Raw genomic sequence first — 14622 nt, forward strand, 5'->3', positions numbered from 1 at the left:
GCCATGATCAGTAGCAGCACAACAACCCCACGATTGCCACATTTTGTCCTCACCTCGACCCCCCATCTAGCCAAAATTTAAGCCCCGAGGTTCCAAAAAATTAAGAAGACAAAGAAAATTAAATTTTCTTACCTTGGTGTAGTGTGGAGACCAAGAAAGCAATGGAAGACAATTCTTTACACAGGAAAGCGAAAAAGATTGCTAGGGGAGGGGGTACAAATATCCTCTAGCTTTCTTTCTTTCTTGTAGGTATTTTAATTGATCTCCAAGTTTATTTAATCCCTTGCTTAAGGGAGGCTTATATAGATTTTGGTGGTGGCTAAAATCCCTTTCCTAGAAGAATTTAATTCCAAGTCAAAGTGAGAATCTACATCAAATTAGGAAACAAATTTAGGCTTGCCAAGGCAACTTGGAATTTCTACACCCACTGCCCTTCCCTGCAAGCAGACCAGTAAGTGTGGGGGCATTTGTGGAGCTAAAAATAATCCCAAATAGTGTGAGGGTAACACGTGGATTCTCAGCCAAGAAAGACAAGATTACCTTTATTAAGTGAGTAGGGCATCCCATGTGCAGCTCAACATCCTAGGACATGTAGGCAGTAGACTACTATTGCTCAGAGCTCGATTGCATGTGGAAAAAGTCAAAGGTATTTAAAGATAAGGATTATCCCTAAATCTTATCATTACCTATCAAGTAAATAATCCCAATTACATTTATTTAGGGATAATTACATTAAATTCCAAGTTATTATTTACACAATATCTTGGGAATATTCTCACCAAAACCAACCCTAATGGTTGGCCACTTCCTCTATAAATACCTCATGTCGCCACTGAAAATGGGAGGACTTTTCTACACCCAGGAAAACCGCAAACGCTCATTCTTTTTAGAGAGACTAGCTTAGGCATCGGAGATCCATTGGCCAAACACCACCCCAACCCAACTCATCGTGGGCATGTGAGACTTTTAGTCTTTAATCAAAGATATTGATTGTTTTACAGGTGCATTTTCGTCAAGACCAAAGACGCTAGAAATTTGCATCGTTAGCTATCAAATTAAATTTTGTCTTCCTACTCCAGAAGCGCTTATACTACCCAAATCGAAATTAATTTCCACATCAGTGATCAGACCCAAATTGAAAACCCTAAGAAAGGGACAGAGAATACCATTCGAATCGAAACCCTTATTTTATTCAAAATCCCCAAATCCAAACCCTAGTTACAATTTAAAATCCCCAATTGAAACGCTTATTCTATCCAGAATCTTCAAATAGACACCCTTATTACAATTCAAAATCCCAAATTGAAATGCTTATTCTATTCTAGAATCTTCAAATAGACACCCTTATTACAATTCAAAATCTCAAATTGAAACCCTATTTCTATTTCTGAATCCCCAAATCGAAACCTTACCCCAATTTCAAAAACCCCAATTTTGTGAAATTTCAAAAAATCTCCATTTCAGAATCCCAAATCGAAACCATAGTTAAATTTGACGAATTAAGGTTAAATTTCTTACCTTGTGCTATGCAGCTGTGGGAGGTCAGGTTTGTGAAAGACAGAGAGAAGTTGAGAAAGAGACTCAAGCGAGAGAGAGTCGTGTGTGGTGTGTGTGGGGGTGGCGGAGTCGAGACTGGAGAGTAAGAAAGGAGTCAAGATCGAGATATAGGTGGACAGAGTCATGATAGGAGCATATTCATGCGACTTAATTAGCTTGTTCTCGTGCATTTATGTTGTGTTTCCTTAGTTATTTTGGTGTTTAAAGTCACTTTTGTGTATTTTCATATTATAAAGCCAAAGTGTGCAAGAAGATGCAAATTGGAGTCTTTTGGAGCAAAACAGGAATGAATGAGTTGAAGACTTGAAAAAATATGAATTCCTACTTCAACAAGGATTCCTACTTGAAGTAGGAAAGTTAACCCTAGGTTTCCCGTTTTGGTAACCTTTCCTAATCTTAAACGTCCGTATTTTCTAGCCACTTTGAAGGCCTTGTGGGCACTTTAGGACACAAAACAAAGGCCCTAGCCCCTTAAACCCCTTTTGCCGTGGGTTTCCCTTTCTCACCTTCCCTTGCCGTGCAAGAGGGGGCAATTTTGTCCTAGGTTATGCAATTAAACACATGCTCCTCTCCTAAACAAAACCCTAGCCGCACCTTGCAGCCACTTTCCCTTTAATTTCTGAACTTAAACCTATTTCCTTTTCAAATAAAACCCTAGCCGCACCTATTAACCAATTTCCTTTTAATTTTCTGATTTGATTTCCCTAATTCTAGAAGCCTTTGATTTGATTTTAGTTAATAAAAATAAGCTAGGGTTTTATTTTCTGAAACCCTATATAAACTAAAGCTTAGCCGCACCCTAGCTCTTCTTGCATTCACTCTTTCATCATTCAGCCACAAAACAATTCAGCCGCACCCTTTAGACACCCTAGGGCATTCTTCATTCATCCATTCTTCATCCCCCTTTGTCAGCCGCAGCCACCACCAACCCTAAAACCTTTTCAGCCGCAACTTCCATCCATTGCAGCCACCTCCCATCTCTGCCGCAACAATTCCCACCATTCTAGCCACCATTCAACCCTCCATACACCTTCCACAACCCCTTGCGGCAACCCTTCACCATCCTAAATCTATTCCCAACCCAAAATAACATCCAAAAACCCCCTAAACCTTCTCTGCCACAGTAAGGAGAAGAAGAAAGAGGAGCTTAAACATGCAGAAATTCAAGTGGAATCATTGGGCGTTTTAGGTGTAATCAATCTTTTGTTCTCTATGTTTAATTTCAATTTTGTTTCTCTTTCTGTGAACATGAGAGGCTAAACCCCTAGTTAGCTAGGGGGTGATTCAAAACCATGTTTATGCTTGCAATATGAATTGATTACCTTTGGTTGGAATTTCATGAGTTGTGGATTCAATTTGTTTAACTGCTTGATTGATAACTTATTTGTGTATGTTTATTAAGAGTGCACGCTTAGTTTTCATGCATGAATATGATGCTAGAATATAAGTGAGTTTCACCTAATAGTTACAAACTTATACTCACAAGTAGTGAAGGCCGCTTATAAACGATCGCGTTAAATGAATTCTTGTCACTAGTTTCATGCTTATCATAGTAACGAATGCCTCGTCAACACTTATAGTTTTCATGTTGCTTAATGATCTTTGATTGTATCTTTATTGTGCTTTTGACGTAAAGGACTTTTGGAGAATGTTTTGAATTGTGTATGCGCTGTCCCATCCAATTCATTAACTTAAGGAGAACTTGAAGGTTAATTTAAGCGAACCTAATTAACCTGGGGTGTTGAGTTTCATGATTCATCGAAAGACCAACTGAAAATCATCTTGTATGCAAGTGTGACATGTGTGGAGAGGAACCTTCTAGCTAGCATTCCATCCATATTTTCATCAAATTCATCTTTACAATCTGTTTTTAATTCCAATATGTGCTCTTTGTTTAATTTCGTCAAAACTAAATCCCCCTTTACTTTAGTGTCCAATTTAGTTAGAAAGTGTCTTAGTTTGTGTTTCTAAGTGTTTTGATTCAATCTATCACCCAAATTCGTCCAAATTAGTGTAAGTGCTCAAAACTGCCCAGATTGTGTTTTTAAGGCAGTTTTGAGTGTTTTGGTGCTGTTTTGAGTCTTTTGGTTTGTTTTAGTGTTTTATTGTTTAGTTTTGCATTCTTTGAGTCTAGTTTAGTGTTTTAACTTTTGTTTTAAGTTTTTGAGTCAGTTTTCAAGTGATTTAGCAATCCCTCCTAATCCCTGGTCTAGAACGATCCCTACTTATTCATATACTACAATTGTCAAAAGAGGGTTTTAATTTGTGTGCTTATATATTTCGCATCAAGTCAAGAGAGAGAGAAGGAGACAAAATTAGAGAAGAAGTTGAAGTCGAAGAATAGAAGAGGCATATGGTTGAATGAGAGGTGAGGTCGATGGTTGAGAAAGGCCCCAACCTCAACCAACTCTTGAGATTAAATCTCAAACATAATTCCACGACTATAATTACTAAGGGAAATGCTATTGTCATTCCAAAAATCTCGTTCTACACTCCTTTTAACTGTATTTTTTCTTTTTAAATATAGAAAATTTGAAGTGTAAAAAGAAATTTGGAGTGCTAATAATAATTCTCATTATTAATATACTATAAAATTCGGTTGGGTTTGTTTTTACCAAGCAAACATATTTATCAGACTGATTGCTACCCGTACATTTTCGATTTCGGTTCGGTTCTGGTACGCATCAAGTCGGTTAGTACCTTCCTACGCCTTCTCCCTAAACCCCGGGAGAGGGGAGACCAGCATTCCGAAAACGAACAACCAAACTCTTCCTCTTCCTCCTCCTCCGCCACTCTTATTTCTTAATTCTTAATTAATTCCTTGCCTTTAATCAACAAAAACTAGCATTTACCTGAATTTGTAATGGCTCCGGCCACCTCCTCCTCGGCGGCGGCTGCGGCTCCAGCTCAGCGGCTTATCCGCTTCAACCGGAGGACATCGGCTCCGCGCCAGCGTTCGCCGCCCGGGTCACCGCCGCCGAAGAAGATGAAGCCTATGGCCGAGATAATGGCGAAGGCTAAATTCACGGTGGTGGAGAGAGGCGATTACAGCGACATTACCTGCGAGCATTGTAGGTCGGGTGACCGATCCGACGAGCTGCTTCTCTGCGACAAATGCGATAGAGGCTTCCACATGAAATGCCTCCGGCCTATCGTCGCCATTGTCCCCATTGGATCATGGCTCTGCCCTTCCTGCTCCGGACACAGACGAGTAAGAAGTAGGGGATTTTTTATTTTTATTTATTTATTTATTTATTTTTCTTTTGGAGTTACAATTACATTCATGTTTTTATTTATAAATTTTCATTTTATTTTGTTTGGTTTTGGTTTTGTTTTTGGTTCAGGTTTCTCGCAGAAAAAAATTATTGATTTTTTCCGGATTCAGAAACATAGTGATCATGATCCCAAAGACAAATGTGCGTCTCCTCAAGGTAAATTCCGGTACATATGGTCTTCAACTGTGATTATAGTTTTCGTCATTGCAATTCGCATGGGTTTTCGTATCATTTCTTCTCGTGGTTGGTATACATTTCATGATCATTATATTTGTTAATCTTGTTCAAAGCTCCATGAAATTTAAAGACAAAGGAAGACATTGGGTTTATAATGTTCTTATGATAGGGAATTCAAAACTAGAATGTGAGGACACGATGAAGATCGTAAACAAGATTGAGTTATAGAGTTGACAAATTAGAAAAGCTTGTTATACTAGTGATACTCGTTACAACGGCAGTTAACTATTCTGTTACATTGATTCTAACAAAAACGTCATAACAGTTCCCTCAGTGCATAAGAAATCTAGTGGTTTATTATTTCTCTTAAAGCCCTCTTTTCTTTGTTTTGATCTGGTAGAATCTATTCCCATGTTCTTGCAAAATAGGTAGTGAAAAGTAGAATACTTGAGATCATTACAGCGTATCCCTTTTAACTGTGAAGCAATATATAGGAGTGGAAAAAATAAATAGCATTATGTGCCTATGAGCGTTGAATAATAATAACGGCATAAAATATATTTGACAAATTGCAGTTCACTAGTTTAGTGGAGTTTAGGGTATGAAACGCTTTCATTCAATTGGTGAGAAAGGAAGTGGGAAGTTGGTGGGTTTTTCCATTCATGCATCATTAAGGTTTCTGTACCGTACGTAACGAAAAGGCCAAATTAAGCATGAAATTGACTTGTGAAAATGGTCTATGATTGAAATGAATAGTATTCCGGATAACTTATTACTCTAACAACACACTAACATACATATTTAAAGCACAATGCATCCTGATAACCTAGGACAGTTCAGTTTGCTAACCATCTCCATTATTCGGAACTTTGTAAATTCTCTACCTCTTAATTGTATAGTTTTCTTCTATGAGCTATTTAGGGTTCTCAAACATGCATTTCTTTTCTTGCCAGGTTTATTTTTTTATTTATTCAAATCAGGAAGCTTTGTAACTTTTCTACCCTTATATTCTTAGAGGTCATGTGTATACAATATTTGATTTCTTCATTGAATTGTTTTTTGTGATATGCTGTCACATAGATCAAAGATGTTAGGTTGTTTCTCTCTTGCATTATGTAATTATTTTTAAATTGATTCCTGTGCTTATTTTGTTTGCTTACTTGGTTGTTATTGTTTGAATAGATACCAGAAAACGCCGGAGGCGTTCAGGATCGTTAGTGTTGCAAAAGAGAAGAAGAAGAATACTTCCATTTGTTTCATCAGAAGATCCTGCTCAAAGGCTGAAACAAATGGGTTCCTTGGCTTCTGCTTTAACAGCATTGCACATGGAATTCAGTGACGATCTCACTTACATGCCCGGAATGGCTCATAGATCTGCAAATCAGTCCAAGTTTGAAGATGGTGGCATGCAGGTTTTCTATCTCTTATTCTAGTTTCCTCAAGGCTTATTAGTCACCATTTGTAAGGCCAACTGATATATCAACTCCATCATGTGATTTAAGTACTGGCATTCTTACTATTAGATTCTTTCCAAGGAAGATACCGAGACATTGGAGCTTTGCAGAGCCATGTGTAAAAGAGGCGAATGCCCTCCTCTTACAGTAGCTTTTGATTCACGCGAAGGGTAACGTATCTCATAGTACTTTGTGGTGCCCTCTTCTTACAGCACTAATCTTTAATTCATGTGAAGGGAAACAATATCTTGAATGATATTACAGTGCCCTCTTATATAATCTTTTTATTCCTCTGAAGGTCTTTATTAGTTTTGCGGTGCACTGAACTATAGGGTCAATTACTGCAATGGCCCCTGAACTTGTCATCGTGTTTCATTTTCATCCTTGAACCTTTTATTTTGTTGCATATCGTCAAACTCACTCTCTAGTAGCATTTTCGTTCTTTTTATTAACTCCATCCATTTTCTTTTAACTTCAGGGCAAATTTATTGGTGAAATTGGTTGAAATGATCAATGTACAAATCTGAATTGTTGAAATGATCACTTTTTCGTATTTGATCAATATATTGTCAATGTTTGATCGATAGGTTGTAAATCTTATCCGTATGTCAATATTTGAATTTGATCGATTCAGCAATTGGGATTTGTAAAATGATAATTTCAACCATTTTCCCATTTATTGAGGGGGAGTATATCTTGATCTTTCCCATATAGGAGCTTAGGAAGGACTTGAAATTTTTGTTCTTTTCTGTTTTATTAAATTTTTTGGATGCAAAAAGTCCTATTTCCTCCTAAATATTACAGAAAAATGGATGGATCTAACGGAAATGATCAAAATGCCACACAAGATTCAGAAATGAATATCAAACACGGAAAAGTTGAGAGATCATTACTGTTATTAACCCCTGATTTATATGCTACCTGCATATTGAGTAGGTTTGTGTTGAATTCATTCATTTATTTTTATGTAGTTTTACGGTAGAGGCTGATGAGCAGATCAAGGATATGACATTTATTGCTGAATACACGGGTGATGTTGATTACATTAAGCATCGGGAAAATGACGATTGTGACAGTATGATGACCCTTCTGTTAGCAACTGAACCATCTAAAAGTCTTGTCATCTGCCCTGATAAACGTGGAAATATCGCTCGATTTATCAACGGCATCAACAATCATACCCTGTAAGCCTAATATCTTTTTTTCTTTCTAGTTCAACACTACTTGTTTGTGGCCTCCAATGAACTTGATATGATAAACTGTATATTTCTTTGTTGGGAATTCGGATCTATTGGATTGAGAATATCTGCATCCATTGTGGTTAAAATGTAACAAATTTTGTGCAGGGAAGGTAAAAAGAAGCAGAATTGTAAATGTGTAAGATACAGTGTTAATGGTGAATGTCGGGTCTTTTTGGTTGCTACTCGTGATATTGCTAAGGGGGAGAGGCTATATTATGACTATAACGGATACGAGCAAGAATACCCTACTCAACATTTTCTCTGAGCTATCGTCTATAGACGTTAACGGCTTACCATCTAGCAATCCTAATTGGGATTTTATTTGCTCCTAATATTCTTCTTCTTTCCCTCTTTCAAGCTTACTTCTTGTTGCAAGGTCAATAATTTTCTTCTACTTATTCCATTGAGCCATTCATTGTAATTCCCTATAGAGCTGGCCTGTTATTGGGCCCTTGGGTATAGAATTATAGAGTAGGCCAAGGAAAACTTTTCTTGGTAGTTAAGCAAACGAAAAGAGTTTTATCTTTTCGGATTATAACTTAAGGGAATTATTATTAGCACTATAAAAACTGCATTTCTCTCAATTTTTTTCCACTATGGAGGAGTGCATGATCGAATTTTTAAGGACTGCAAGTATCAGCTCCCTAACTTATTAAACATCTTTCTTTGTAACACAGGTTTTAATGGAAGATTTTAGTTTTGAGGTAATCCTTGTTATTTCTTGGCACCATTTTTATAATTTTTATTTTTTACCTTGGTTCTAAGGCCCCGTTTGGTATTGCTTTCTATCGCCAAAAGCTGGTTCACTTTAAAGTTAAACAATAAAAAGTGTTTGGTAAAACTAAAATATCCTGTTTATTTTAAAAGCAATGACCTCCAGACATCAACTTTTAAAAGCCGTTGTAGGTTGCTTTTAAAAGCTGATTTCATAAAAATCGGAGTTTTGAGAATTTCATGAATTTCATGACTACCACAACCTAACACCACCAACCCCATTACCGCCATCATTGTTGCACCACCAACACACTAAAGGACGGAAGCTTGTTCATAGGCACTCAAAAACCTATCTTTAGCCATCTAGTACTATGGTTTAGTGGTATTCTTCTTCACTTGTAAATGAGAGGTCTTAGGTTTAATTCACGCCAAAGGCGAATTTGAACCACATTATTACTAGCCTATTGTGAGACTAATTCCACACTCTTCCCCACTAGTGTAAATAATAACGTTTGTTCAAAAAAAAAAAAAAAAAAAAAAAAAAAAAAAAAAAAACTCTATCTTTAACCATGAAATTCAAAGCCGAGTAGGTAATGAACTAAGACTCAACTCAAATCAAAAGAAAAGAGATGAGATTTGTTATATCTTTGTATATTCCTCTTGGCATAGGCAAAGGCTAATCACCAAAGAGAGGGCCTTCATTCCATTGCTCCTTTACTCATTGGATTTGTGTTGGAATATGAATCTTCATGAACCACCAAAGTAGGTGGCCTCTAAGTCTCTTCACCTGGGAGAAGATGAGTGCTAGAAACCACTCACCATGGTGGCAAAGTTTTAAGAGAAAAGAAGGTGAATAGTTGACAGACCCCGATCTTGATGTCCAGTGGACATAAAATTGAGGCGTGTTGGCCATCACCAAGATGGGTGACGAAACCATGATATGCATGAAATCATAACTGAAATTACTAAATATTAAAATCTATCGAAAATTTGGCAGAACTTTCCCTAAAATAGGGATAAGCCCACAGCAAATCCCCTACAAGTAATCACATTTATTTCACACATCCCCGAAGGGTCACTTAATGGGTCTCCGAGCCTCCATCACATGGAAATACAAGTTCTATGAATATTTTGAGTAAGTACCATTGATAAGAGCATATTTAGGCGACTTAGTTAGCTTTTTTTCGTGCATTTATGTTGTTAGTTCGTAGTTATTTTAGTAGTTTAAGCCATTTTCGTGTGTTTTTAGGTTCCCATGGCTAAGGAAGTAAAAATGTGCATTTTGGAGCATTTTGGAGCAAAATTGGACTTGGAATGGATGGCTTATGCTTGGAGCAAAAGGAATGGACGAAATTGAAGACCTAAAGGAGTTAGGATTCCTAATCACAAGAGGATTCCTAATGAAATAAGGAATCCTAGTCAAAGAAGGTTTCCTACTTGAAGTAGGAAAGTTAAGCCAAGGTTTCCTATTTTGGTTTAGCTTTTCCTAATCCTTAAAGACTCCATGTTTCAGCAACATTAAGGACTTCTATCTATTCTAGGATATAAACCAAGTACTTCCTTGCAACCCAAGTTCCTTGCCGTGCCTCCCTTAGTGTTTCCCTTCCTTGCTGTGCAAGGGAGGGCCTTGTTTCCTATTCTAAAGCATTAAAACACATTCCCTTTACATATCAAACTCAGCCATAACTTACATACCTTTTCTATTTCAAAATCTTTGCCTAATTTCATAAATAAAGCACAATCCCTTTCTTGCACTCCTTTGCGGCAAGTTACATGCCTTTCCCTTTAATTTCTAACTTTGTGTTTCCTTTTCCTTAGGGATTTGGAGTTACATCCTTTCCTAAACTAAGTAATAAAGCCTTAGGATTCTTTCTTCCATATAAATACCCAATCCCGCACCCTTATTGAACCTTAATCACCCTTCCATACAACCTGCCTTCATTCACTCAGAAACACAACCTTGCTGCAGCCTTCCATCAAACCTTCCACCATTCTCCTACTTCCAAACCTTCACCCAAGCCTCCATTCACCATCCTTAACCCTTGCCGCACCACCCTACCCTCCTAAATCCATCCACAACCCAGAAAATCATCCACAATTCACCCTAGACTCTTCTGCCGTGACTTAGCAAGGAAGAAAAGGAGAAAGACAAAGCCTTGGACGTTTGTGCATTCAAGTTGGAGTGTTGGAACGTTTTTAGGTGTAATCTATCTTTTGTTTTCAATGTTTAATTCTATTTTCCTTTGTTTTGTTATGAACATGAGAGGCTAAACTCGTTTTAGCCTAGGGATGCTTTGAAACCATGATTACGTTCATAATATGAGTTGATTAATTCCAGTTGTGATTTCATAAATTGTGAATGCAATTTACTTAACCGTTTGATGGATAACTTATTCTTGTATGTTGATTAGGGAGGCCTACTTAATTTGCATGCTTGAATTTGGTGCTAGAATATAAGGGAGTTTCACATAATCGTCACAACCTTATATTCACAAGTAGTTAAGGTTGTTTTCACAATCATGTTAAGTAAATTCCTAGCATGAGTATCATGATGTCATAGTTACAAGTGCTTTGTCAATACTTATGATTTCCATTGAACGTAATGATCTTTGATTGTATCTCTATTATGATGTCATGTAGGGGACTTTTGAAGAATGCTTTGGGTTGTCGTATGATGTCATCCAATCCAATAACTTAAGGGAAATCTGAGGGTTAATTAGTGATGTCACGGTTAATCTGGGGTATTGAGGTTCATGGTTTATCGGAAAAGCAACTGGAAATCAATTTATGTTTGAATGTATCATGTGTGGAGAAGTATCCCTTGGCTATTTCATCATCCATTGGTTTTTCTTAATTTCGTCAAAATCTGTTTTAAGTTTTTAATTTACTTGTTTTTCTTTTAAATTCGTCCAAAATCAAATCCCCTTTACTTACTTGTTTCAAATATGTCCAAAAGTGTGTTTTTGAGTCTTTTGAGTCAAAATTAATTGTATTTTCGTCCAAATTAAGTCATAGAGTCTAAATTGAGTCTTTTTTATTGTTTTGAGTTGTTTTGAGTTTTTTTAAGTTTGTTTTGAGTCATCCAAGTTTAGTTAAGAGTATTTTGAGTTTGTTTACGTGTTTTGAAGCATATTTTTACATCTTTGAGTCAATTTCCATTAAATTAGCTATCCATCCTAATCCCCGGCCTAGAACGATCCCTACTTATATCTATACTATAATTGTCAAAAAGAGGGTTTAATTTGAGTGCTATCTTTTATCACATCAAATTTTTGGCGCCGTTGCTGGGGATTAGCAACTTTGCTAATCCCCCGTTGTTTCTTTTTGTTTCTTTTTCATATATTTTTGTTTTAGCTACTGACCTTGGTTTTTTTCTTGTTTGTAGGTACTAGTTTATGACTCGTAGTTCTCAACCTATTAGTGCAACCATCTTGGATTTTGACGACGATTTTGAGCGCACTTTGAGAAGGAAGAAGAAGGACCCAGAACTTCACCCATCAAGTTCTAGTTCGGCTTCTAATCTTGAGGAGGAAGAGGAACCCACGGCAAGGGAGGAAGAAGAGGTCCACACCATGGCAGCGGACAACCATACAATCAAGGAGCTTTCCGCCTCGAGAATGGACAATGCCTCACCATTATGCATCCAATACCCAAGGGTGGCTCAAGATAAAACCGACGAATTTGAATTGAAGTCAAGTTTGTTGCACCACATTCCGAAGTTCCATGGACTGTCCATGGAGGATCCCAACAAGCATTTGAAGGAGTTCGAGGTGGTGTGTTCGAGCATGACTCCAATCAACGTTGATAGTAGTATTTTGAAGATGAAGGCCTTTCCGTTCTCACTATTGGAGAAGGCCAAGGATTGGTTATACGAGCTAGCACCCGGAACGGTCACTTCTTGGGAGAGCATGAAGAGGGCGTTTCTTGAGAAGTTCTTTCCTACTTCAAGAGTCATTCTCTTGAGAAAGAAGATTAGCGGAATCCAACAAAGTCAAGGGGAGTCTTTTCCAACGTACTATGAGCGTTTTAAAGCCCTTGTTGCATAATGTCCTCAACATCAAATGAAGGAGGAGCTTTTACTTCAATACTTCTATGAAGGTCTTCTTCCCATTGAAAGGCAAATGCTCAATGCCTCGGCGGGAGGTGCGTTGGTGGATAAAACTCCCATGGCAGCCAAGAACCTAATTGCGAACCAGACTCTCAATGCACAACAATACGAATGAATTGGGCAAAGGGACCCTCCACGGCAACAAGTGCATGAGGTAAGTTCTCAATCCGACATTCAAACTCAATTAACTAATCTTACTTCTATTGTGTCTCAGATGGCCGAAGGAATGAAGATCCAAGGACCAATTGTATGTGGCGTATGTTCTATCCAAGGACACCCTTCGGAAAAATGCCCTCAATTGATTGAGAATAGGGGATGGGAGAGTGTAAATGCCATTGGATTTCCAAGCCAAAATCAGCCAAGGAATGATCCATATTCCAATACATACAATCCGGGTTGGAGAGACCATCCAAACTTCAAGTGGAGGGAGCCTCAACAACCTCAACAACAAGGAGGCTTTAGGCAACAAACCCCAGGGTTTTACACCAAAACCTATGGCCATGATTCAACCTAACCCCAATCTGCCCAAAACCATCAAGGTACGTCTTTAGATAATGCTACACTTCTTAAGTTACTTACCAATTTGTCTCAGGGGCAAGAAAATCAAAACAAGGCGATGCAAAACCAAGACAAAAGGGTGGACCAATTAGAGAAGCAAATTGGGCAGATTGCGGAGTTTGTAGGGCAATTCCGAGACCAAGGCAAGCTCCCAAGCTCAACCATAGTCAATCCAAAGGGAGGGTTCGAATCTGCCAAAGCAATCACTTTGAGGAGTGGAAAAGAAGTTGGCACTACATCCACACCACCCAAAACAAGTCCGAATGAAGAGGAGAAGCTGCAACATGAGGAGGAGGATGCAAGCATGCCCACGGCAAGGGTAGACACACCCTTGCCGCAAGCACTTAAGGACCAAAATTCATCCATTCCATCCCATTCGGCCACCAAAGGTAAGTTGGGTTCAAATTCAATTAATTCTAACCCCGTTCCACCCAATGTTCCTTTTCCTCACAGATTTTTGCAAACAAAGAAGGAGGAGCATGAGAAAGACATTCTTGAGACGTTTAGGAAAGTTCAAGTCAATATCCCGCTCCTAGATGCCATAAAGCAAGTGCCCAAATACGCCAAGTTCTTGAAGGAACTATGCACTACAAGGAAGAGGGCTTCAAATAAAGAGGTAGTGAGGGTAAGTGAAAACGTTTCCGCTATTTTACAAAGAATGTTACCACCAAAGTGCAAAGATCCAGGTAGCTTTACAATTCCTTGTATTATTGGTCAAACTAAGTTCGAACATGCTATGTTAGACTTAGGAGCTTCAATTAACGTCATGCCATACTCTATTTATGCTTCCATGAACCTTGGTGAATTGAAAAATGATGGTGTGATTATTCAGTTGGCCGATAGATCTAATGCCTATCCAAAGGGCATATTGGAAGATGTCTTAGTGCAAGTGAATAATTTGATCTTTCCGGCGGATTTCTACATTCTTGAAATGGAAGAAACTACCCATGCTCCATCCTTGCCGATTCTTCTTGGGAGGCCATTCATGAAGACGGCCCGAACTAAGATTGACGTGTTTAAAGGCACTTTAACAATGGAATTTGATGGGGGAGTGATTGATTTTAATATTTCTGAAACCATGAGATTTCCTAATGAAGATCACTCATGTTTCTCTTTTGATATTCTTGATTCTTTGGCGCATGCACACTTTGATCAATTACATGGAGATGCACTTGAAATGGTCATTATAAATGGCATAGAAGTGAGGGATCAAATGGCTGCCACCATAGCACCCCACGACACACAATTGCACTACCATGCCGTGGCCTTTGATGATGAAGTAATTGAGACAGTGGCAGCCCTAGAGTCATTGCCACGGCTCAATGGTAAGTCCCCTAGTCCAATCTCAATTCCAATTTCAACTAACAAGTTGCTTCCTTCTATAGAACAACCACCTACCCTTGAGCTTAAACCGTTGCCAAATCACTTGAAGTATGTGTTCTTGGGCGAGCAAGACACATTGCCCATCATTGTGGCATCATCACTCACGGCACAAGAGGAGGAGAAATTGGTGAGGGTTCTCAAAGAGCACAAGACGG

At 38.3% G+C, this 14622-nt stretch overlaps 1 protein-coding gene across 3 annotated transcripts; it reads left to right on the forward strand.

Annotated features, from left to right (window-relative positions):
* Nucleotides 1-4173: 4173 nt before the first annotated feature.
* LOC137714589 (putative Histone-lysine N-methyltransferase ATXR5) lies at nucleotides 4174-9806 on the forward strand. Of its 3 annotated transcripts, none has more exons than XM_088685095.1 (6): nucleotides 4174-4775; nucleotides 4902-4988; nucleotides 6192-6421; nucleotides 6533-6633; nucleotides 7435-7647; nucleotides 9668-9806. In XM_088685095.1, exons 1-6 carry the CDS (start codon nucleotides 4421-4423, stop codon nucleotides 9687-9689), a joined length of 1008 nt encoding a protein of 335 aa, XP_088541221.1. In that variant the 5' UTR covers nucleotides 4174-4420; the 3' UTR covers nucleotides 9690-9806. The 3 variants fall into 3 exon arrangements, with proteins under 3 accessions (XP_088541221.1, XP_068309873.1, XP_088541222.1); XM_068453772.2 differs by lacking the exon at nucleotides 9668-9806 and adding an exon at nucleotides 7810-8412; XM_088685096.1 differs by lacking the exon at nucleotides 9668-9806 and adding an exon at nucleotides 7815-8036.
* The last annotated feature ends 4816 nt before the right edge of the window (nucleotides 9807-14622 follow it).

This window comes from Pyrus communis, chromosome 15 (genome assembly GCF_041283825.1).
Source record: "Pyrus communis isolate YQ-2024b chromosome 15, ASM4128382v1, whole genome shotgun sequence".
In the NCBI taxonomy this organism is placed as follows: domain Eukaryota; kingdom Viridiplantae; phylum Streptophyta; class Magnoliopsida; order Rosales; family Rosaceae; genus Pyrus; species Pyrus communis.